The following is a 24,595-nucleotide window of genomic DNA, read 5'->3' on the forward strand; positions in this document are numbered from 1 at the left end:
ACCGCTATGACTCGTAAGTACTTTTCATTTGCTAAAAAGAAGCAGAGTCAAGTCATTGCTTTGGGAATCAGACTGCAGTGGCCACGCTGTAAGTCTCTGATTCACTAAAAGTCTTCTTCACTAAAAAATTCACTTGATCTGTTCAGGAATCAGACTACACAGTAGGCCTACTGGATGTTTCTGAATGGCTAAAAGGAACCATTTGGTATCAGACTACTGGCCATGCTTAATGTTTCTGGATCACTAAATATATCAACTGATTGGAACCATAGGTTTCAGAAATCATGATACAGACCTCAAATTAGCACAGACCACACCAAATCTACCAGTCGCATTCACTCCATCTTTGTATACTCACCTTTTACACTCTTAGTAAACAGATGGATTTACACGTCGGGTGGTAGCCCGAGCTAGCCGTGCATTATCCCTTACATATACAGTTGCAATCAAAATTATTCAACCCCCATTGCAAATCAGGTTTACTGGAAAACTTTTGACTTTCAGCTGTTTGCAATGAACAACTCAAACAACAGTAATTGCTCAACACATTGAATGTTTCAAGTGGTTTCCCCAAATTCAGCTGAAAACACAACATTTAATGACTTTTAATTTTTAATTGCTGCCACATTCTGGATTAGTTGCAGACATTTGATTGAACTGGCTGGAAGACCTGCCAAGAGAGAGTTGCAATAGTCCAGCCTGGGCAGAACAAGAGCTTGAACAACCTATGTATATATATATATATATATGTGTGTGTGTGTGTGTGTGTTTGGTTAGGTCTATGTTTTTGGAGAGGAATCTTGTTCTAGGATCAACAGGAACAAGGTTGAGAACCACTGAGCTAGTGAAATATAGAAAACGGATACTGTATTGTAGATAATACTGTAGCCAGTATACTACACAATCATCATCACATCACTACTGGAGTTCCTCCAGCACAATTAGCTTACTGTGCCAAACATCCAGATCGGGAACAGCTTGTAATCATACCATGCAGAACCGTATTTTGGAAATGCAGCTTGAACTTTTAAACCGACAACAGTTTTGCTTTGTTGTGGTAAATTATTGGCTGCTGAGACCATCAAACCCTTGAATTTCAAGAGACACCAAAAAAAAACTAAATCTTTTGTAAAAAAAAAAAAAATATATATATATATATATATATATATATATATATATGACATGGTGCAGTCTGCACGACTGTGTGTAGGTCTGTCAGATGGGAGTGCTGGCGGTGCCCCGCTGCAGTCGTGCTCTGTGTCTGCTGGGATTGGTGCAGCTGGCTCAGAGCGACAGTCATGCAGCAGCTGAACGAGCTCAGGCGGCGCTTGCACATGCCTGCCTCAGTTTCCAGGCCAGCATTGAGTCAGAAGGTTCCCATCAGACTGGAGAACCACCTGAGCAGCTGACCAGTAAGTACTGTCATTAATTCAGCCAAAAAAGAAAATTATGTTATTTACTCACCCTCACGTCAGTTCAGACCTGTATTGTTGTCCATACATCTATCTTGCCACTCATCTGATACCGGGTCGTGGTGGCAGCAGGATAAGTAGGGATGCTCACATGTCCTTTTCCTCTGCAACTTCCTTCAGCTGCTCCTGAAGGATCCCAAGGTGTTCCCAGGCCAGCTGGGAGATAAAGTTCCTCTCTGTTCTTTAAGTCAAATGGACTAAAATTATGATGGTTTTATGGGGGTTTGGAGCTTGATAATCTAAATCACCATCCACTTGGCAATTCCTTGAGCGTTTCAGGATTCAATTGGCTTTATTTGCATGATTAAAAGGCTTTAAATTGCCAAAGCATTGGTAACATTAAATAAAAATTTAGAAGAAAGCTTTGACTGGAGTTTAGCTAGACTTGTCTATATTGGGTGTTTGTACCATGGTTTATAAGTGGATCCCAGACCTGATGGGTTCCATAACCGATCGAATAATTTTTAGCCAGATTCTGATTGGGATGTCTATATTATTCTTAATAGCAGAAGAAGCTCTTTGTGCTTTGTCAGATCTCGGGTCATCACAGCCTTGTTGAAGTTTCCTGTGATGCTGATGTGTGGTTCAAGCAGGGCCGTCCTTAGGGGGGTGCAACTGGTGCAGTCGCACCGGGCCCCCGGGCCTCCCCCCCCCGCCGGAACGCGATCGCAAACGGACCGAGGGGGGCCCCGGTCCCTAACTCGCACCAGGCCCCGCATCAGCTAAGGATGGCCCTGGGTTCAAGGGACATGTTATCTAATCTGAAATGATGATGTTGGTCTTGGAGGTCTAGGTGCAGCTGTTTCTAAGCCACTTGTTGATAACTCATCATTAAATACAATCTTAAGTAAATATAAGCTTGAAGGGAAGTTCATGACCAGTCTTCCGAGGACAGTTTACGCTAGAATTCATGGCAAATGAGGTACTGCAAGATGTTTACACAATCAAATGTCGGATATTATCTTCTTAGTGAGGGAATTTGCTTCATAAATAACTCTTTAGACATTCTTTCTCTTTAAATCTGAGAATGTTTTGCATTTAAATTAGAGCAGACATGGTGGAAGGATCATTTAGATGCAGAAAAGGACAAAACGGTCAAGCATGAAGCTCCTGAGCCCAAACCAGCGGTCGAGTCACCTGAGGCTCCTGCAGATGGGAAGAAGCTGGCGAGAGGCAGAGGAGCTCCAGCCAGAGGCGTCCTTACATCCACAGCGAAGACCTCGGCTCCTACACGAGTCAACAGGGCAGCCACAGCAGCCAAACACACGCCACAAGCTGCTCGGTGAGCGCAACACATCACGTCTCACTGCACCAGCCCCAAACTATCTCTGAATACTGAGAAGACCAAAGATTGATTTCCATTTACTCTTCATTGTTCTTAAGAACGACAGGGAAACCATTGCTGTGAATACGTTCACATACAGCACAGCCTCCTGTATCTTTACAACTAGTGGTTCTCTTATTCACAAATGATTGCTACTTTGATATTTCTCTCGTTAGAGGGAGGACAGGAGGGCATTTGGTCACCAAGAGTGATGGAGCTGGAAAGACAGCAGGCAAATCAAGCATTAAAGCTCAAATGTCTCCTTGTAAATATGGGCAGCGGCACAGCCCTCTTCAGGAGAAACCAACAACTTCAGCAGGTTTGCCCAGACTCTTGGCTCAAAGTAAATGCGTTTTCTATGATCTGAAGTCATGCTATGTCAATCAATATTCTTCTCAGTGGAGGTTGGCAAGCAGGACAATGACAGTAGTCTCAGTGGCTCTGAATGAGAAGTCCTATGTGCCACGGCTAGGCTTAGCCAGGGCGCTGGCGCGAACCACTGACTCACAGAAACAGGCGGGTCATTTTTATTGACATTGAGGTCATGAGGTCATTGACATGGCTCCAGAGGTGAGAGTCCCTTAATGCACACTCGATCAGCATGTATTGACACTGATTTCACATCGTAATACTGCATTTCACCACTATTCCATGTTTTAGGTGCATGACGCATACATTGAGCTGCCCAATCTGCTGTTGAAGGACGATCCTCTGGCTGCTGTGGATGTTTACAGTAGATTCCCACTGAAGCCTGTCTGTGAACAAACCTTTGATGATGCCTTCATAACAGGAGAGATTGTGCATATTCTGATGAAACATGAACTGTACGAGCATCCTCAGCTACTGCCCGACCTGATTGCGCATGGAAAAGTCACGGGACTCGGTAAGATCTGCTCTTACTTCAGCTATTTATCCATTTATGTATGAAATTTTTGATAAAATCAACTCTCAAGAGAAATGTTTGAAAACTTTTTTTTTTTTTTGCTTCAAACTGAGTACTGTTAGTGCTGAAATGAAAACATTCTGCTTTTGTATTAAAAGGATGTCTTGAAAAATATATTGAAGCACTTGAAGTAAAGTTCTTGGCCAGTTTTCTGAGGAGAGTTTACGCTGGAATTCATGACAGATCAGTGGATGATGAGGAGCTGCAAGACTTCTTCAGATTCAAGTGTTGGATATGATCTTTTTAGTTTGGGAATGTCCTCCATATGCCTTATTTAAATCCACTTTGAACATTAAACAGACGGTTTGGTCAAAACCCATTCTGGCATTGTCTGGCATATATTTTTAGTCAGTGAAAAGACATTCATCAAGAAAAAAAAAAAGTAAGGTGGGACGACAGGGAATTGATTGGATTATGAGAAGTGGGCATTACGGAAAGACAAGAGAATGTGTGACATCAGCCTGAAAAACAGCATTTAAATTATTACAACTTGATAAAAGACTGCAAAGACAAAATGTGCATTTTTGATTTGATTCTTTTTGTCTTAAAATAACTTTACCATGGTATTACAGGCCTTCACATTGTGCATAAAAACACAGGCTAACAAAGAATTAATTTTCTTAAAAAAACAAAAAAAAACAAACTCAAATATAACTGCACATATAAACTTAAGATATACACGTGGCATGTAAACAGTCATCAGATTTTCCAGTTTGTTTGGGAATAACAGTAGAGAAGTGAACTCAAGTTAAGTCAGACTGTGTTGAGTTTGGTCACAATGAGGACTCGTACAGACTGGTCAAATGAAGAGCAAACACAGAGACCCTGTTTGTCCGGGCTCCAGTCGAGACTGGAAATGGGTTGTGTGGACAGAGTGACGTTCTGCAGGAGGTTCACAGATCCAGCGACGCCCATGTCTACATCATCCGCACCCTTTTTAGTCCTCTGGGCTGGATACTCACTGTGACAATAGAAAAATCCATCAAAAAATGGCACGGTACGAATAATAATCTTCAGATGTTAAAGATATTATCTCAAAGAAATCACTTACTATTTCCATAAATGCAGATTACCGGCTCCACCGGCTGTCATGAAGATGTCGCGGTTTTGAGGCAAATGCCTCACTTGCCATATTGTAGACTTGTGAGCCTGAAATACAGAAAGCAAATGCTAAAAACTTTCAAAAGCGTCTTAAGAGTCAGGAGCCGTTCACAAAGAAGACGTTCCATCCCAATGTGCTACTTTTCCATTGTTTTTCTATGTAAACGCGCACTAGATTAAAGCAATAAGCCCCAAGAAGCCGTGGTTTACAGTGAATTTATAACAGCTAAGCGGCGTTGTTAACCCCCTTTAGCTGTTATAAATTCACTGTAAACCACGGCTTCACGGGGCTTATTGCTTTTATAAAACGGTTATTCCGTTTCACAAAATAAAACAGAGCAAATAAAGTGTAATGATATTAATAAAAACAGTATTCTTCCACCAAACAATGTAGTTCCTCAGAAACAGTTGTGTTTCCAACAAAGTGGTTGCCGAGCAACACACAGAATCAGAATCAAGGGCCGGAACTATTCGTTTTATAAGGACGCATATGACTGCAGCACTTGCATCTTTTGCAGAATCTCGCACATGAGCGCTGTGTTGTTAAGACGCCGTGTCAAGTTAAAAGAATCTCAACTCTTACAAGCAGCGCCTCTCATCAATGTCAGCCCCAAAACAATGGACCAATCAGAAGACCGCGGAGGCGGGGCGAGTGTTGCGAGCTTTTGTTTACAGTAGCAAATTGGCATGGCAACTGTTTTATTTGATGGCAACATGGCGGAGAAGGCACTCATATCGGCTGTGTCCAGATACCCTTAATTATGTAACAATTCTTCAAGCAATTATCACAACCGGTTTCTTAAAAAACGAGCCTGGAGAGAAATATTTCCATTATTACATCACCTCTCCTGAGCGCTGTGTGTCGCGTTTTAGTCACAAAGACACGTTCTGTGTGAACGGCCCCTAACTTTTTTGACAGTAAATGTGCAAAATAAAGATTTAGTATGCAAAAGCACTATATAGGTATAATAAAAGTGTCCCTCGTGACTCATGCGCTACAATCCAAGTCTTCTGAAGCCTTTGTGTGATGAACAGACATAAATTTAAGTCATTATTCAGTGACAATTCCTCCTTATAGGTTTCAAATATCTGTCATCATATATTGGTTTGAAACCTTATGGTTATCACATGGCTTCAGAAGAATTAATATAGTGCACAAATCTTATATCATACTTTTATGCTGCTTTTCCATAATTTTTTGAAGCTTGAAATCTTCAGTGTCCAATTATTGTAACTGCATGAAGGCAAATGACATTATCATTCTGCACATAAATAAATCAAAAACAAACATTTAAATACTATTCCCTTCCATTAATGACACCATTCTGTTAAAGCTGAGCGGAGTCTGGCCTACCTTTTCAGACACGGAAGCGAAGCCTTTGGTGGGGTGCTGGGTCCTCATGTCAAACACATGAAACTTGCCCTCTAAAGATGTTGCCACTAGTTTGTTCATGTTGATGTCTTTTCTGTCAAATTCAACAGAGCACACCTGCCAAAGACAGAAAATGCACAGAAGTCTTTATCTGTTACACTACATCTACTCTCAAAGCTAGATTGCTCCCACTGTAATGAAGCAGCTCTCTACACCAGACGCCCCCGCTGCGTCGTGCTGCGCGCCTTCGCTTAGCGGAAACCCTGTTTCTATTCCTGATGTGCTTCTCAGCCACTTTACAATCGCTGGCCATCTGAAATTTAAATAATATCTGATGGTTAAATCAAAGCCAGTTTGTTACAATTATGGTCTCCTAATTTAAATAATCTTTTATTTTTAACCATATTTATACACAGGCAATGTTGTGCAAATGCATTTCAGATGAGAGTGAATGACTAAATGACATTGATCGGATGGTTTTTTTGATGTTGCTGTAGCTGAAGTGTACTTAAGCACACAGCTGATCGCTCTGTGGTTAGTGAACACTCACTGTCTACACAGGCAGCTTGACAGCACTGATTAGGTGTCGGGAGGTGTTTAATAATGTACACTGAAATAATTTTGAAGAAGCAACACGCAGAAATCCAAGCTAGGGATGTAACGATTCACCCCCAGCCGGTTGAAACTCGTGTGATGATTCAAATGGTTTGAGATGTTAAACGAATGGCGATAGAGCTGCTGGTGGGGGTTTATATGAATGCGTCTCTTGAGGGGAACTCACTGTTTTCAGAAGAGGTAGGGGTGTGCAATATTGACAAAAAATAATATCTCGATATTTTCTGGGATTTTATCGATGATGATAATTAGACGATATTTTGCTGAGTGTGTTAAATACTCGATAATGTCAAATCGCAAATCGTTAAAACAACAATTACGAAATTATCGCAGACGATATATATCGCACACCCCTAGTTAGATGGTGTTTTCTTTTCATCTTGTCTCTATATAATGCATATGAAAGTAGTGTTTATAAGCGCAGCGCTGCTTTGTTTACAGCGATAACCAAGGAAACACTGTATTGCTGCTGCTCCATCAGAGCCGCTGAGAAACAGAGTTGCGACATGCTTTGATCTCGCCGCCATGCGCTCAATAGTTCCGAACAACTCCGCACTGTCAATCTGTTTGAATGGGTTTAATCGGGACAGACAGCAGTTTTACTGTATTTGCATTTTCTAGTAATTATTAACACATAATGTGCATTGATAACTACGCTGACTACGCTTTATAATAGCATTTTATTCTGGGGAGTGATAAAGACAGCATTAATATGCTCTCATACTCCCTGGCAGTCAAATGTGACCAAGCACCTTAAGTGTAAATTTTAATCAATTAAATAATTGTACTATATTTTAGTTCAGTTCTATTTAGTTAATATTTTGAGGACATTTTTGGTACTAAATAATATGTGCAATAATTATTACCCATGAATAACCATTTAAAATGTAACATTTTCTAATATGTTTATTATTTATATTACAATTAGTGTAGTATTTAGTTTTTTTTTTATTCTAGTGCAAAGAGGCAAATTAGAGGCATTTGGTGGCCGCAAAAATAATATTCATATGTAATGCCATGATTTAACCACTAGATGCCCATATGGCTGTTTAATAAATATAGCCTACATGTAGTTAGGTCTACTCTAGCTGCTAAAAAGAGCATCGCCGGTCACAATTGCTTACTTATTTTTTTTAGGTTTGGAATTTTTAATGTATATTGAGGCATTATTAAACACTCCATTTTTATAAGTTTCGATTTTTGTTTAAATGTTACATTTAAAAAAGGTTAATTACATACCAGTGTTATTTTATGATATTCAGATTAGCATACAACATAAGTGAATATTAAAAAAAGGCAAGCAAATATGGAATTTAACGCAATAAAAAAAAGTTTAAAAACCTATTTCATTCAGCGAAACTCTTTATTGTATTCCTTGAATGGGCAGTCTTCATTAAAACTCATTCAACCTCCTACAGTTAGAGAAAGATTGCAGAAAGACTAAAAACTAGAGCCTGACCGATATGGGTTTTTTGGGGCCGATACCGATATTAGGGAGTAAAAAAAATATTTATACCGATACCGATATATCGGCCGATATTCTTTGTGTATATTATAGTACAGTACCAGTCAAAAGTTTGGACACTTTCCCATTCGTGTGTCCAAACATTTGACTGGTACTATATATAGAATACAGTATATACATAAACAGAATATATATATATAAACACATTTTTTGCAATGATCACTCAAATGTGGTGATCAAACACTTATAATGGTGACAGAGATATGTAAGGGCATTTAACAATTTAACAGGCCGATAATATCGGCAAAACGATATATCGGTCGGGCTCTACTAAAAACCTTTAAAATATGACAACTAGCATTTGGTTATGGTTGCTATTAAGGTGTTTCTCACGTTATCTAACTGAAATTATAGTATAACTGTCTATTATCTAACGATAAACGTTAACTATAATGCGCTTCATAAAATAACACTACTGGCCAGATTTCTGAGAGGTCAACTAATGCGTTAAAATGTCAAAAAATGCTGTAATTTCTTGAGAAACCCTGAATGAATGGGCTTCAGCGCTGGAACTATTGGCTGCTCCGTGACACGCTTTACTTCCACATTCCTCAGTTCCTATGGAAGCCTATGGGAGTGTAGCAACTCTGTTTCTCAGCGGCTCCGTGTTCCGTAAGCTAAAGCCAGAGCATTCTGTTTACACTTCAGATTATGAAATTATACAATCTAATTTAAATCAGAAACTGCTCATGCTGCATGTATGCAGAGTCTTTGTTTGGATTGTGATTAAAATACAGTGGTTGCCTTTCATTTTAAATGGAAAGAGCACAGACAAAGCCTTCGTTTGTTTATATAAAGAGATTTCTTTTATTTATATTATTTGGGATGTGTTTTAAAATTTCAGTTTAGTTTTGTTTTTTGACATATTTCAATTTCACAAATAAATGTGCAGCATTTTGTCTGAGAAATAATAAAATGACAACTTTTCATTTATTATTTGTCTTAAAACTCATTTTGTAAAAAAAAATCGTTAGAAAATTGTATCGTGAAATCAGAATCGTCAATCGTATCGCATCGTGAGTTGAGTGAATCGTTACATCCCTAATCAAAGCACATCCAAGTTAAATATATCTTACCCCGTTTTTGATGTTTGTCTCCCATCGTAGAGCCATATTTCTGAGATCAAATAACTTGATGTCACCGTTGTCGTATCCAGCACACACACAGCGGTCCTGGTCATTGAAAGCGTGACCTGGAGATGAAACACGGCACGCTGCAATTAGCTTTTTCTGTGCTTGTATTTCTAACTTTAACCACAGACAGACAGATCTTGTTTGAAATGACATTCTTCGATTTCCCTTGAAGTAAATAAGGGCCTTAAACTTCTGAACACATTCCAGTGTGAGTTTATGAGCCGGGTTCTGCTCCTTCTGACTTCCCAGTGGTCTGTGACTGATTTTTTTCAAATCATATTTATAGAGGTATGCATCGACAAAGGGCATTAAATGCCGATGTTTTAGAATTGTATTATTTTCCATGCTGTTTCCAGGCCTGGAAATGACCATTTTACAATACAGTAGGGCTTTTCATACTTGAAGTAGTTAACCCTGGGTCACTCTAAACCTCGAGTAAACTTAATCCAGGGTTATCTTGCTTCATGTTTCGCACCGCTCACAATTTACCCAGGGTTAACAATACATCCTGTACATTCCTAAACACCTGGTTAATGTTCTTATTTGCATATTTGCTGTGTTTTTCAGACTATAAAAGGTAAGAAGCCGGGGTTAAGCGCAGTGTGAAATGCTCCATTGATATTTTCAGGTTTTGCATGAGCATGAGAACTCAGAATGAGAGTAAAACATCAAAATAAACTTTTAATCCTAAATTTGAATGGGAACCCTACAATATGAGTCACACAAACACCCACCAAAAGCAACGGTCCAGCAGTCTCTCTTGGTTTCTCCCTCCACGGGCTCCATGTTCACCACAGGCGTGTCTTTCTGCCTGGAGTCCCACACCTTGACTGTGCCTGTTAATAAAACCACACACACATGATTATCAAATGACATTATCAGATGGGAACAAACACAGCTTGAACTGAGCTGGATGATGACATTACTGTCTCCTGTAGAGCTGCTTATAGCTGAAATGAATTAGTTTCATATTAAGCGATCTTTCCACAGTTATTGAACTGAATCAACACTGAACTGACTGGAGCTGAATAACGACACTATTGTCTTTCCTCAGCTGCTTGGAAACAATCTGTACAGTATAAAGCACCATAGAAAGAAACAAATAATAACAAAATGTTGAGAACAAACATTTTCAGAGGCAATTCCTAGCAAAACTAAGTACATTGTCCATGTATGCGTGATCAAAAGTGGCCCTGCTTTCAAATGTGATTTGTAAAGTAAGTCTAGTCACCGTCTCTGCTCCCGGTGACGATCTCAGGGGCCCCGTCACCGATGCCCAATCCGCCCACTCCATCAACGCTGTTGATGATCTCCTTGTGAGCTTTCACCGAGTACACCGGGCTCTCCGGCACCTCCAGATTCCTGCAAAGCAAGGCTTCGATCTCAGACTGCGGCCTGAAATACGCACAAAAACAACCAAACGTTATCCTACCAAACATTAAGACTGCCGTCAAAGTCCCCCGTGGCCAGATGCCTCTGCTGGAGAGATGTGGCTCCAAACGTCCCACACTTGATCGGCTTGGCTTTCTCTATCTGGAATAAAGGACAACAAAGCATGTTCATAGCATTTACAAAAACATTAATAAACAAATAAGGAAGTAGTTTTAATTAATATTAGATTCAAGATAAGACTATTCGCACATAACAACTGCTAAGAATTGTCAAATAAATACATAAATAAATAAAATAAGGTTAATAATTGTGTTTTTTTGCTGTCAAAAACAGCCCCCAAGTCAGATAAAAGTTAGAACTGATTAGTAAAACTTTAAGAAATGTTATTTTATGTGTTTCTGAACGGGTTCTTCATAACCACATTTAAAAAGCGATTTCAGAAATCGTTGATTGTTTATCAGAGCGAGGCCCATGTAAACAAACCGCGTCGCTGTTGCCATGACAACCGGGCGTCAGGAGTTTTCTAGAAAGAGACTAATCTGCCGTTGCTAGTAAACGTGGCTCAGTCTGCACATGTCCAGCTAAATGAATCGCACCTCTTTGACCAGCTGCAGCTCCCCGTGCTGGACCTCATAGATCTGCACGACTCCGGTTCCTCGGGCGAAGTTTCCCATACAAACAAACTTGGCGCTGCAGGGAACCCATCTGCTGTCAAACACCGTGTAGTTCAGACTCTTCTGGATGTGCGCGATGATCTGCGGCTTTTCGAGCGCTGATGACATGCTGCTTTAACCTTTAACCTTCAATTAAAGAGCAGAAACCGGTCAGTTTGAGCGGAAAACAGGAGAGATTTCAGCAGTGGTGCGCGTGTGTGTGTTTCCTATTGCGATAAGGACCCGCCCACAACACATAGCTGCCTTACTCCTAGCCTGACCAAAATCAACGGCAAATCTTTACCATGCGGATAGATTATGATATAAGTTAATTTAATATTTTTAAGAAAGATTAATTAAGTTAAAATCACTTTGGCAGCTAACATGGAAACACATTATTCATTTAATAAGTAGTAGCACTTGGCACTGGTTGGGCAGCAATAAGGTCCTTTCTGTCTGTAACATGGCAGAAGCCACATGTTCGTGGTAAACATCGCTGCTGAACTGTAGTGTCTAAAAGCTGTTTTCACGATGGAGTCGGTATCAAACACGCCGGCGGAGGTGAGCGCTACTATGGACTGTGAGGGAAACGCGGACGCGTTTGAGAAAGTCAGATCAAAGAAGAGTCACAAACGGAAGCGGGACGCGGCTGAAGTGGACATGCAGCCCGAGGAGACCGTAGCGGCCAAGAGACCGCAGTTCCCGGCTTTATCAGGAGCCCAGCTCACGGTACTGCTCCTGTCCAGCGCTCTGTGTACAGTAGGATCTTATGTGTGGAATATTATATTTCATATATATAAACTTCTTTTGAGTCGGATCTTTTTAATGAAGTGTTCGAACCGGTTCGAAACGATTCTTTCACAAGTCAGTTTGAATCGGTTCTCGAGTCAAACACTCACCCTTTAAAGGGGTCATAAGATGTTGCTAAAAAGAACAGTATTTGGTGTATTTGGTGTAATGAAATGTGTTTATGCGGTTTAAGGTTCAAAAAACACATTATTTTCCACATACTGTACATACTGTTTTCTCCTCTATGCCCCGCCTTTCTGAAACGCGTCGATTTTTACAAAGCTCATCGTTCTGAAAAGCGAGGTCTGCTCTGATTGGCCAGCTATCCAGTGCGTTGTGATTGGCCGAATACCTCAAGCGTGTGACGGAAAAATCTTCCCACATAGTGATGTAGACATGTGGGGGCGTGTTAGAACGAGCCGTTTTAGGTAGGTGTGGTTGATTCTTAACTTTTATAAAGAATATCTCTTTGGATTTGAGACTTTAGTCTTTGCAACTTTACAGATCTTCTTTATGCACGAAGAGCTTGTAACACTTCAAAGAGAAAGAAAAAATTTAAATCGCATCATATGACCCCTTTAACCTTCATAATGCATTCAGAACCGCTGTACGATTTGGGGGAAGCGTTGCTTCATAAAACAGTCATAACTTAACATTTTTCAACTAAAGACACATTGTATCTGATCAGCAACTTCTCATTAATGAGGGAACGTGAAAAAAGTTCAAAGTTTAGTATGTTATTGCCATGTTTTTATTGCATTTATCTCTTTTGGATCAAGAAATTGTGATTTTTTTTTTTAAATATAAAATTACTCATCCACATCACACATCAAAAAGTGATGCAATATGTATGTGTGTGTGTGTGTGTAGATGATAAATCGAATATTGTTGTATTAAATTTATAAGAACATATAATTACCAGTATTAACAGTCAAAATGTTTGAAAATTACATTTATTTCTAACAAAACAACATATCTATATCGCTTTAAAAATAATTGTAATAGAGTGTTTTTTCGAGGGTGTTAAGACGCTTGCAAAGTTTCATTCCCTTACTATAAACTATGCTGTTTTTAAAAATGTATATGCATCTCTTCCAGGTCAAAATGGACCAAAAGGGTTATATCTAAGCCCACACTGAGTCTCTCTCTCTCTGTTCTTGCTTTCCTGTCTGATGTTTACTGATGTTTACTGGCCGTTAAATGCAGTGAAGCTCAGAAATGAAAGTGGTGTTGTGTTGTTTGTTTCAGGGAGGCGCAGTTGAGATGCGGAAGGTGCCTGTTCCCGCTCACCGTTACAGTCCTCTGAAAGAAAACTGGATGAGGATTTTCACCCCCATCGTGGAACATCTGCAGCTCCAAGTGCGATTCAATCTCAAAACCAGGAACGTGGAGATTAAAGTAAGTGTTGGCAATCATTATAGGCCATTTAATTAGTGGAAAGTGATCATCTCAAGTAGTGTCAGATCATTTCTAGCAAATGAAGTGCTGTTGTTTTGCAGACGTGCAGAGAAACGAGTGACATCGGTGCTCTGACCAGAGCTGCTGACTTTGTGAAGGCCTTTGTTTTAGGCTTTCAGGTGGAGGTGAGTGTGACTGAGGTTATTTCTGTTCAGTACGACTGGGTGATCTATTGAGTGTTCATAATCATATTGATGTTTTTGTATATGCGTAGGTATATTTTTATGCCAGTTTATTAGGACAGAAGATCCTGTCACTAGATGTGGTTTCAAAATGCTTGCGAGTATGAAAGCATTAAGACAGAGATGTTGTAAAAGCTCTGATTTAATTCTTAGTTGCAGAATTATTGTTAAGTTTGATTCTGTGATCAGTTCTTACTGTCACTTTAACAAATCAGTTGTAAACGCTTAATCAGTTTGTTTCTCATCACTCAGAAATGTTTTACAAAGTTAGATTTAGATGATGGTTACTCTAATTATTCATTGATTCCTCTGGTTGGTAAAAATACATTCTTTAAGCCATTTCAGTGCAAATACATTACCATTCAAAAGCTCAACAGGGCTGCATTTATTTGATCAGAAATACAGTAAAAATTGTGAAATATTACAATTTAAAATAGCTGTTTTCTATGTGAATTAGTGCTGTCAATCGATTAAAAAAAATTTAATTAATCGCATATTTTTTCCTGAAATTAATCGCGATTAATCCCACCTAACATTAAAGTTTTTAAATATACTTTTATATTGCAATAATTTCACATTCAATCTTCAAATTAATGTAGAACCAACATAAAGACAATATTTATGACAGAAGGAGAGTATCACTAGCCGGGTTTCCATCCAAAGTTGCGAATTTAACTTGTGCGCAAAACTGGAATATCGCATAAAACATTTGCGAACAAGCATCGTTTCCATCCAACAAGTCAAAGAGAACAAAATCGTCACTTCCTAATAAACTGGCAGTATAAATCACTAAGAAAAGGATATTATATTTATATGAAAATATAGTAATTTTCATATATAATAAATTACTTGCGCCTCAGAGCGAGCAGACGAAACGCAATGAATGCGGTCATTGCTTTTGGAGGTGGATGCTGCTGTTCGCTGGTTAGTCAGGTTATGACGTCCCATAGCGCAAAGCCACGTGACTTTTTTTGATGCGCTTGGAGGAATTTATTCGCAAAATGCATTTCCATCTCCCATTATTTGCATTAAACCTTTTTCGCACAAGTCAAAATCCACCTCAAGCGAGCGTAAAAACTTTTTTGCGAATTAAGGCATTTTTATTCGAAATTCAGCGTTCAGCTGGTTAGTCAGGTTATGACGTCCCATAGCGCAAAGCCACGTGACTTTTTTTGATGCGCTTGGAGGAATTTATTCGCAAAATGCATTTCCATCTCCCATTATTTGCATTAAACCTTTTTCGCACAAGTCAAAATCCACCTCAAGCGAGCGTAAAAACTTTTTTGCGAATTAAGGCATTTTTATTCGAAATTCAGCATTTCCATCTCTCGATTCTGATGCGATACTTCAAAATGCGCATAAAAGCAGGGTGATGGAAACCCAGCTACTGATACCAGCACTTACTGATGTCTCTAGGAAATTGTTTTCTTTTTCTTAATATTTAACCATTGACTATAGCCATTAAACAATATATGCATAAAAACATTACAGTATAATTGAGAGCTATCAATCTGAACATTTAGTAGACTTTAAAAAATAACAACTAATTTAAGTGAATTTAAAACAATCTCCACATAAACCCATTATAATAGATGTCATATTTACCTGTGCCCTTCAGCAAGTAGGAAATATACAGAAATTGAATGAAGTTATCAAACTAAATTCTAATTTAAATAAAGATGAATCCTTAAAGCTAGAAAAGTTATTGATTTCCTCTTTCTTTTTTTTTTCTTTAGTTCTTTGATGAACAGACATCACAGCAGCTGGTTATTAGGTTGTTTTTGTCGCGTTAAACTGAAAAAATTAATTGCCTTAATGCCATCACCTTCCTATACAGGAAGCTTTAATGCGCTAATTTTGACAGCACTAATGTGAATATATTGTAAAATGTAATTTATTGCTGTGATCAAAGCTGTATTTTCAGCATCATTACTCCAGTCTTCAGTGTCACATGATCTTCAGAAATCATTCTAATATGCTGATTTGCTGCTCAAGAAACATTTCTGATTATTATCAATGTTGAAAACTGGTGTGCTGCCCAATATTTCTGTGGAAACCGTGATGCGTTTTATTTTTCAGGATTCTTTGATGAACATAAAGTTCAAAAGAACAGCATTTATTTGAAATAGAAATCTTTTGTAACATTATAAATGTCTGTAATGCCACTTTTAATCATTTTAATGTGTCTCTGATGAATAAAAGTATTCCCCCCCAAAAAAACTAATCCCAAACTTTTATAAATTAGTGTGCATAAATGGTAAGATATATATTGACAGTCATCAAAAAGCTAAAACATATTTTTAATTCTTTTTTTTTTTTGGTATATCACCCAGCTCTTTCTTTCAGTATTGTATTATTATTAAATGGTCTTGTTATTCAGGGATTGTGCAGTAATATCATTACGTGTGTATCATATGTCACTCCACAGGATGCTCTGGCTCTGATCAGATTAGATGAACTGTTTCTGGAAACGTTTGATGTCACAGACGGTGAGTCTTTAACCTGAGCCACTTCACTAGAGTGAGTTTTGTCCAGCCGCTGATTTCTCTGTGCGTGTGTTTGCAGTTAAACCTCTGAAGGGAGATCACAGCTGCTTCTTTCTTTCTATACAGGAAGGTTCATATTTTGGGATCTTTCCAGAATATCAAAATGGCACGAACGGCAATCTGCAACCTCATTCTCGGTTAGTGAAAATGTAATGCCTAATGTTTGCATCTGAATGGAAAAAAAGAATCATAATAAAAGGAAATATTTCTGCTTAATGTAACCTTCACAGGAAGTCCTCCATCAAAGGTGTATGGCAACATTCGGGCGGTGGCGAGCCGAAAAACCAGGATTGTGCTCGCAGACACGTGAGTCTCAAAATACATAACCGCGTGTGTGGAGAAAACTTTTCAATCTTTTTTGATGAATTTCATGAATTCCCAGTAGAAATGTAAAATGTCTTATTTAATTTGGGCTGGGCATATGGTGAATATTCACAATGTATTATTGGCCATAAATTGAGAAAGTGTCATATTTAATTTTTTTTATATATATACTATATATATATATATATATATATATATATATATATATAAATGTTTACCTATACATAAGTTTAATGCCTAATGTTTGCATCTGAATGGAAAAAAAGAATCATAATAAAAGGAAATATTTCTGCTTAATGTAACCTTCACAGGAAGTCCTCCATCAAAGGTGTATGGCAACATTCGGGCGGTGGCGAGCCGCGCAGCCGAGAGGTTTTAACACACAGCTCATGGACTGATGCAGAAATAATGATTTACATTATTAGTGCCATATTGGCTTGTATATGTGTATGAATGATATGGTGACTGATGTGAGCACCGGTGGACGGCCGATTCCTCAAGCAGTGGCGCTTCAGATAATAAACACTTCGTTAATGGAAATCAGACGCGTGTGTGGAGCCAATAAATCATGTCAAGTTTTACATGTTTATTGTTTCTTACAGAATCAAGTAGTCCATATATCCCATAATAGTTGATTTGATGCAGCATGCAGAATAGACATCCCATAACTGACGAGCTTCATGTGCCTTCATATGCGTGAGACACTATTTTGTTCACCAAAAGCTGCAGGAAAAAAAACATTTTCTTAAAGCATGAATAACTTGCTAGATCTGTATTTACAAAACAAAAGGGCAAATGATGTGAGCTGAATCTGCTTTGACTGAATGTTGGCGTGAATCTGAAAAGAATATACATCGGTCTGATTCTAATTTGGCAACTTGCGTAATGCATTTCATGCTTCTTTTGATAACGGTTATAAATCTCACAGCTTAAGTGTAAACCAGTGGAATAGATGAAACTAAACATGCAGGAAGGAACTAGTTAAAGCGAGCACAGCAGAAGCATCATATGTGTCAATATTACTGCCGTCTCATGCTGAGCTCAGAGATGAATCCAGTGACGCTGCTCCTGTCATGCATGTAAACATTCAGAGTTTTTGATTTGAAGCACTAGTCTTGTTGAAACGATTATACTTGATTATACCCATCTTTACAAGCGTTTAGATGCTTTAACGCTCATGTGTATTTATTTATACATTTATCAAAGCACACGGATCTCCTGCTGCCATTACAAAAGATAGACGTGAAAATAATCCATGTATTCGAGATGATCAGACACACGGCGCTCACAAAGCGCTTCGGACACTTCAGCCACGCTAGATGAACTATCAAAGCAAGGGTCTTTCCACTGAAAGATAGATGCACAAGCAAAACCACTGAACAAATACAGGCTTCAAAAGTGAAGACTCGAGTTGTTATATGTTCGTTTAAAAGTCACTGAGCAACATTAGTTTATAAAAGAGTGACGTTCTGAGATCCTGCAGCATCTTCTCACAGATGAGACATTCAGACATTGTAAGTGTGACTTTAGTGTCCAAATAGATTTTGTGATCGCCGTGTGCGGATTCATCTGCGATTGTCATTCAGAAAGAGAGATTTGTGTTAGAGAAGTAAACCAAATCATTTTTATCTTGGTAACTACTGGACTGTCTCAACACCAAACACCGTTCCAACAATATAAACATTATATCACGATTGATACAAAAACAGTTATTGAACATGATTAAATGCTAGAAATAATGTATATCACAAAGTGTAACAGAAGAAAGCCAACACTGCCAACAACATTGTTCTGCTTGGCACATCATACCCTACGTATACTTATTATATCATACTTAATATTTGGAAAAAAAGACAGAAAATAAATATTAAAAAAGAAGCATTAAAAACCGAAATAAATATGGACAAGCCGATGCTCTTTCCTCTTGAACCGAGATGCTCTTTCAGTATCCATAAGCCCATAAAGTGCTACACCAGGTTATCGAGCAGACTGGAGTTCAGTAACACTTACACGCAGGCTTCTATTTGACAAAAGTGGCTTAAATACTTCCATTGAAACACACAGAGCATTTGCTGGATATCTTGAGCAGGTCGTCAGAGAGGAAAGCGGATCTGCTGGAGATGGACTCGCTCACACATCCACCACCATCTTCTTGTGTATATCCAGACCGCCGACAACCTGCGGACGGAAACAAGAAAACCACGAATACATTAACCTGTGAAAATCTCTACATAGAATATAACAGCTTTTATTAGGCTATTCATACGACTGGAGTCGCCATCTCGTGTGAATTGGTATGCTTTTAAACCATTTTAATGAGGGAAAAAATACTGAGTGCACCTATAATTTAATTTCCAGTCAAAATAATAATAGATTGATTTGAACAAAAAAAAACAAAAACTAATATAATAAACATTTCTGATGATTATTAATGTTGTGCCGCTTCATAGTTTTGTGGAAATATAAAAATATTCTTTCATGAGGGGAAAAAAATGCTTTTATAGTGCTCTATAATTTTATGTAATTTAATAAAGTTATTTGAAAAAACTTCAGATGTGTAAATATATATATATACAGTGGGTACGGAAAGTATTCAGACCCCCTTCAATTTTTCACTCTTTGTTATATTGCAAATTTAAGGGGGTCTGAATACTTTCCGTACCCACTCTATATACACACATCTGACTGGCAGCCAGACTTACAGCACAGAACTCCTCGAAGGATATTCTCCCATCGCCGTCCTTGTCTGCGTTGACGATGGTCTTGTCTACTATCTGCTGCAGCTGAGTGTCCTTCAGATTGTTGCCCACCATCATCTTCAGCACCTGGAACAGCTCTCCGTTGGAAATGTAGCCGTCCTTGTCCATGTCATAGATCCTAAAAGCGACTGGATCCAGGAAAACAGTGAATGTTGACTAAGAGTCGAATGCTGTGTGATGTGAGATCAGAGGTGAAGTGTGTTGTACTCACAGCGCAGTTTCTGCTCCTTATCACCCTTCACACTGAACTGAGAGACGCCCTCTATGAACTCTACACACACAAAACAACTGATCATTAACCCAATAACTCAAGCACACATTTTCATTTGAAAGTTTTAGTAACATTATTGTTTTTGTCATTTTTATGTCCATATAAGCTTTTATTAATTTTTATTTTAGCTTTAGTTCTAGTTAAAAAGTTAACCTGAATTAAAATGAGAAATGTTATGGTAACTAGTTGAAATGCTTTCCAACCGCATAATGTGTCCAGCCACCCATCGGCAACAGTGTGTAAGGTTTGAGGTTGTTATATATGCATAACGACATTAACTGTGCCCAACTGTCGTTTTGAGGATGCCAAAGGTCAATGGTTTCTTCCAAACCCTGGTGGTCATGGCTGAACTGAGTGTTCATGTCCTCAATAACGATTTCGAGGTCATGTCTCGGTACTTTGTCTAGAGTCAGTAGCACATCGTAGAGCTCATCCTTTTCAGCGTGATCTTCCTCAGTTGGTGCATAAACCTGAACGACTGTTGTTTGTATATGGGCCGATGCAAAGCAGGCTGTGATGATCCGATCGCTAACTGGGTTCCACCCAAGCGGCAACCTTCCAGTTTCTTTTTGAAACCAACACGGAAGTGACTAAAACTGCAATTCATCGACTGGCCGCTAGAGGCTGGCTCCAAAAGGGAGTCAGTACCATAGACTCCCCATGCTAAAACGCCCAACTTTACAGCAGAAAAAAATATGTTTATAGCCTGGTACAAAAAGTGTTTTTGGTCTATATAGCTAATTTTGCCCATCATAACTACTGTGAGGGGGGTGAATTTTTTTATAACGTATCCGTTTAAATTATATTAAGCCTTACATTTCTGCATAATTAAGGGCGTGGCCACTTGAGTGACAGGTGGATTGCCGCTGCTGTCAGCACCGTCGAGCTAGATGGGCGTGGTTTCAGCAACCTGCTCCACCCACGTCCCGCCTCTTTGCCCATTTTTGATTATCCGGGAGTGACGCTCTGCCAAGATGGCGACGGCCGGCTCCGCCTACTTTAGGCTTCAAAAATGCTCTTCAGAAACCTACGGGTGACATCACGGACACTACGTCCATGTTTTTATACAGTCCATGGTTCCACCCAACTAGGGCACGTATCGCTTGTTTTCCGAGGGCCAGTCCAACCCCACGGACGTGTTTGCTGTCATTGCAGGAGTAAAGGATCTTTTTCCCATCGCTTGTCATTTCACCATTCCCTGTCCATCGCACTTCACTGATGCCCCGCTGCAGGTCCAATCAATGTTGCTCAAATTCCTTATATAGCTGATTTAGCCGACTGCTTTGTGATATAGCGCATGTACGTTCCATGTTCTTATTCGGGTGATCTTCTTTACAGTAAACCTCATATCCATCATCAGGCATCATTGGACTCCATGATGGGTTTGGCCCGACACCTTCATATTTAGGATCTAGGTACTGAGGACCCAAGGTCCTGCGTGCAGTTTCAATCAATGTATTTTGTCTCGTCGTTTCCATTGCGAATTTGTTTTTTATGGGGACGGGTTGCTAGCCCAACGCCAAACCCTCCTCCTTTTGCATCGAAAAGGACAGGTAATGAAAACATTTTTTAATGGTTTTAGTTAACTATAATCACCCTTCTGAAGAAATAGAGATCTTTAAATCAAGACAGAATCGGTGTGAGAGAATGTGAATGTTCTTGACAAACGACACAAAGGGCTTCTTTTCACGATGTGATGCAACCGGTCTGAGCTACTTTAAGCTCATTTGTTGAAGTATTTCACAGCTGCAAGCTTGAGTTCATGCACACACGATGTGTGTTTGCATGCAGTGCTCTCAGAGAAAACATTCAATAAAGACAAATTCTTATATTCATTGTGCAATGCATTCAAATCATTACATGGCATCATACATGCATTTCACTAAACCCATCAACATGTGTAGGCCCCATTTCACCTAACAATCAAAAATTATATATTACAAATCAAAAACTGAGCCTATTTTAAGAAACATTAAAATTTAGTCTGTTTGCATCACAGCATTACATTTCATGACAATATAAAATAAAAAAATAATAGCCCCCCATATTCCCAATTCTTATTTTAATGCAAAAACTCTCATTCCCTTTACAAAAATTAAATACAAATAATTATTAAATTTAATATGTCATGATATTTTTTGTTGTACTGCCTTTATGCTGGTTTAGATTTAAATTTAAGTTGTATATATTTTTTTGTACTAATGAGAATCACCTTTGAGAATGTATGCATGTAAAATAGATCAAATGTGCTTGTCAAGAAAATAATGTCACAATGCAAAAAACAAAAAAAAAATCATAGTCCTAAAATATACCTAAATATAAATATAAAAATAAATCATATAAAATTTATAAAATATGTATAAAATATACATTTACGGTCACAGAATAATGATGATTCTGGGGTGAAATGTGACCTGCACATGTTTTCATGAGATGCATTTAAAGTAAGATTTCCACGCTCAAATAAACAATGCGTTTGGTTTCTTGTGCAGCTAAATGTTTTCTCGCATGCCTCACCTTTGAAGTCCACCTCTCCGTTGCCGTCCGTGTCGAATATCTCGATGACTCTCTGCACCAGTGGATTCTGCTGTAACTCGGGCAAGGACATGAACTCCTCCACGCTGAGGGATCCAGAGTTATCTAGGTCGAGTTTCTTAAACCTCTTTCCCAGCCTTTTAATCTCATCAGCATCGACTGGCGTGGACCGAGAGAAAGCGCCAGACACACACAATAAACACAGAAATGGACAACATTAGCAAACACTCCAGCACACGTAACCAACGCTCACCCGTCTGTCTGAGCACAGATCCACCCAATCCAGCCACTGTCTGCTTCAGCCAAACAACACTACAAACACTGTCAAACGCAGACAAATGAATGAAGCGTGCCACACTCACATCCCGTGACGGGATCCTTGGCTGCCTCTGGCCTCGCGCGGGTCACCACACACACAGAGGTTTGCCCATCACACCGTACCGAAGAGCCATGCGGATCCCACCTCACTGCTTAATACCACTGCTGAGCTTTGAATATCTAACTGTAAGCTCATTCAGATTCAGTCACATGACCCTTCAGTGAGCTCTTTACACCACTGCAAACTCGAAAACATCAACATATTTGTAGTTTTTTACACTGCCGCTCAAAAGTTTGGAATAATTGCGATTTTTATTGCTTTTAAAATAAGTCACCAAGGCTGCATTTATTTAATCAAAAATACAGTAAAAGCATTAATATTGTGAAATATTATTACAATTTAAAATAGCTGTTTTCTATGTGAATATATGTTAAAATTTGAATTGAATCTGAATTTTCAGCATCATTACTCCAGTCTTCTGTGTCACGTGATCCTTCAGAAAGCATAATAATATGCTGATTTGCTGCTCAAGAAACATTTCTGATTATTATCAGTATTTTTGTGGAAACTGTGATATACTACCATTCAAACAAATACTTTCATTCAGCAAAAACACGTTCAATTGATCATAAGCAACAGTAAAGGGTTTTATAATTTAATTTACAAAAATAAAAGCAGCAAATCAGCATATGTGACCCTGCAGCACAAAAGCAGTCTTAAGTCGCTGGGATATATTTGTAGCAATAGCCAACAATACACTGTATGGGTCAAAATTATAGATTTTTCTTTTATGCCAAAAATCATTAGGATATTAAGTAAAGATCATGTTCCATGAAGATATTTAGTAAATTTCCTACCGTAAATATATCAAAACTTAATTTTTGATTAGTAATATGCATTGCTAAGAACTTAATTTGGACAACTTTAAAGATGATTTTCTCAATATTTCGATTTTTTTGCACCCTCAGATTCCAGATTTTCAAATAGTTGTATCTCGACCAAATATTGTCCGATCCTAACAAACCATACATCAATGGAAAGCTTATCTATTCAGCTTTCAGACGATGTATAAAACTCAATTTCGAAAAATTTACCCTTATGACTGGTTTTGTGGTCCAGGGTCACATATTAGAATGACTTCTGAAGGATCGCCTGTTTAAATTAGTTATTCTAGTTTAACAGTCAGCTACAGGTGTGTGGATCATAAAGAACATGATATCTGAACAACAGAGCTAATAACACTAATATGTGCACATCCATCAACCCCGCGCTCAGATCAGTGACGATGATGAATCATCAGCATTAGCGCAATTGTAATTAACGCGATTAGAACCGCTGAGATGATCGTGAGGACTCTGTTAAAAGCATGACAATCGCAGGAGGTCCAACTATCGATCCAGTAGTACAATGACCTTCACTGAGCGTCTGATGTGAGAGAGCACATTTGCCTTTAGCTGTACTGCGTACTGAAAGCAAAACTGATGATGGGGGAAAATCACACAAGGCATTAACATTCAAAATATTACACACAACTGGAATATGAGACTATGGAAGCCTGTTGTCACAACAAGGTAACTGCAACATTTTATCTTACAATTGTGACTTTTCCTCGCAATTGCGAGTTTATTTTTTACAATTTTGAGAATTGTGAGAAATACATTTACATTTAGCAGAAAATAAACGTATTTAGAGAAATAAAGTCAGAATCGCGTGATATAAACTTGCAATTGCGAGAATTGTGATTCTGACATTTTTCTCGCAATTGTGAGTTTGTATCTCACAATTCAGATTTTTGTCCCTCGCAATTCTGACCTTTTTCTCGCAATTCTGACTTCTGTTCTCAGAATTGTAAGATATAAACTCACAATTGTGAGTTTATGGC

The 24,595-nt window shown here is 38.6% G+C and overlaps 3 protein-coding genes across 3 annotated transcripts in view; 1 reads left to right on the forward strand and 2 right to left on the reverse strand.

Moving 5' to 3' along the window:
• Positions 1-4,370: 4,370 nt before the first annotated feature.
• On the reverse strand, positions 4,371-11,906 carry dnaaf10 (dynein axonemal assembly factor 10). Its single transcript, XM_016500336.1, has 8 exons — positions 11,474-11,906; positions 10,918-11,018; positions 10,717-10,847; positions 10,220-10,321; positions 9,429-9,544; positions 6,195-6,329; positions 4,791-4,888; positions 4,371-4,700 (listed from the first exon to the last, which is right to left on the reverse strand). Exons 1-8 carry the CDS (start codon positions 11,657-11,659, stop codon positions 4,493-4,495), a joined length of 1,077 nt encoding a protein of 358 aa, XP_016355822.1. The 5' UTR covers positions 11,660-11,906; the 3' UTR covers positions 4,371-4,492.
• Positions 11,907-11,968: 62 nt separating this feature from the next.
• Positions 11,969-17,372, forward strand: LOC107699152 (RNA-binding protein PNO1-like). The gene is made up of 6 exons (XM_016500337.1): positions 11,969-12,259; positions 13,568-13,717; positions 13,819-13,902; positions 16,388-16,448; positions 16,525-16,642; positions 17,141-17,372. The coding sequence occupies exons 1-6, from the start codon at positions 12,062-12,064 to the stop codon at positions 17,280-17,282; spliced, it is 753 nt and encodes a 250-aa protein (XP_016355823.1). The 5' UTR covers positions 11,969-12,061; the 3' UTR covers positions 17,283-17,372.
• A 28-nt stretch (positions 17,373-17,400) lies between these two features.
• The window catches only part of LOC107699153 (calcineurin subunit B type 1), a 24,419-nt gene continuing 17,224 nt past the window's right edge, over positions 17,401-24,595 (reverse strand). The window contains exons 3-6 of the mRNA XM_016500338.1: positions 22,377-22,553; positions 19,800-19,859; positions 19,532-19,716; positions 17,401-19,007 (exon numbers count right to left, since the gene is read on the reverse strand). Of these exons, the coding sequence (XP_016355824.1) occupies positions 18,960-19,007; positions 19,532-19,716; positions 19,800-19,859; positions 22,377-22,553 (470 nt within the window). The 3' untranslated portion in view covers positions 17,401-18,959. The remainder of the gene's footprint in view (positions 19,008-19,531; positions 19,717-19,799; positions 19,860-22,376; positions 22,554-24,595) is intronic.

The sequence above is a fragment of the Sinocyclocheilus anshuiensis genome, unplaced genomic scaffold, assembly GCF_001515605.1.
Source record: "Sinocyclocheilus anshuiensis isolate Anshui unplaced genomic scaffold, SAMN03320099.WGS_v1.1 scaffold166, whole genome shotgun sequence".
NCBI lineage: Eukaryota > Metazoa > Chordata > Actinopteri > Cypriniformes > Cyprinidae > Sinocyclocheilus > Sinocyclocheilus anshuiensis.

Coding starts and splice junctions, on each gene's coding strand:
- LOC107699152 (XM_016500337.1), top strand. CDS start 12,062: ATGGAGTCGGTATCAAACACGCCGGCGGAGGTGAGCGCTACTATGGAC. Junction 16,449..16,524: donor AACGTTTGATGTCACAGACG/GTGAGTCTTTAA, acceptor GTGTGTTTGCAG/TTAAACCTCTGAAGGGAGAT. Junction 16,643..17,140: donor AATCTGCAACCTCATTCTCG/GTTAGTGAAAAT, acceptor TAACCTTCACAG/GAAGTCCTCCATCAAAGGTG.
- dnaaf10 (XM_016500336.1), bottom strand. CDS start 11,659: ATGTCATCAGCGCTCGAAAAGCCGCAGATCATCGCGCACATCCAGAAG. Junction 9,545..10,219: donor CTGCTGGACCGTTGCTTTTG/GTGGGTGTTTGT, acceptor TTTCATCTCCAG/GTCACGCTTTCAATGACCAG. Junction 6,330..9,428: donor AGACAAACATCAAAAACGGG/GTAAGATATATT, acceptor TGTCTTTGGCAG/GTGTGCTCTGTTGAATTTGA.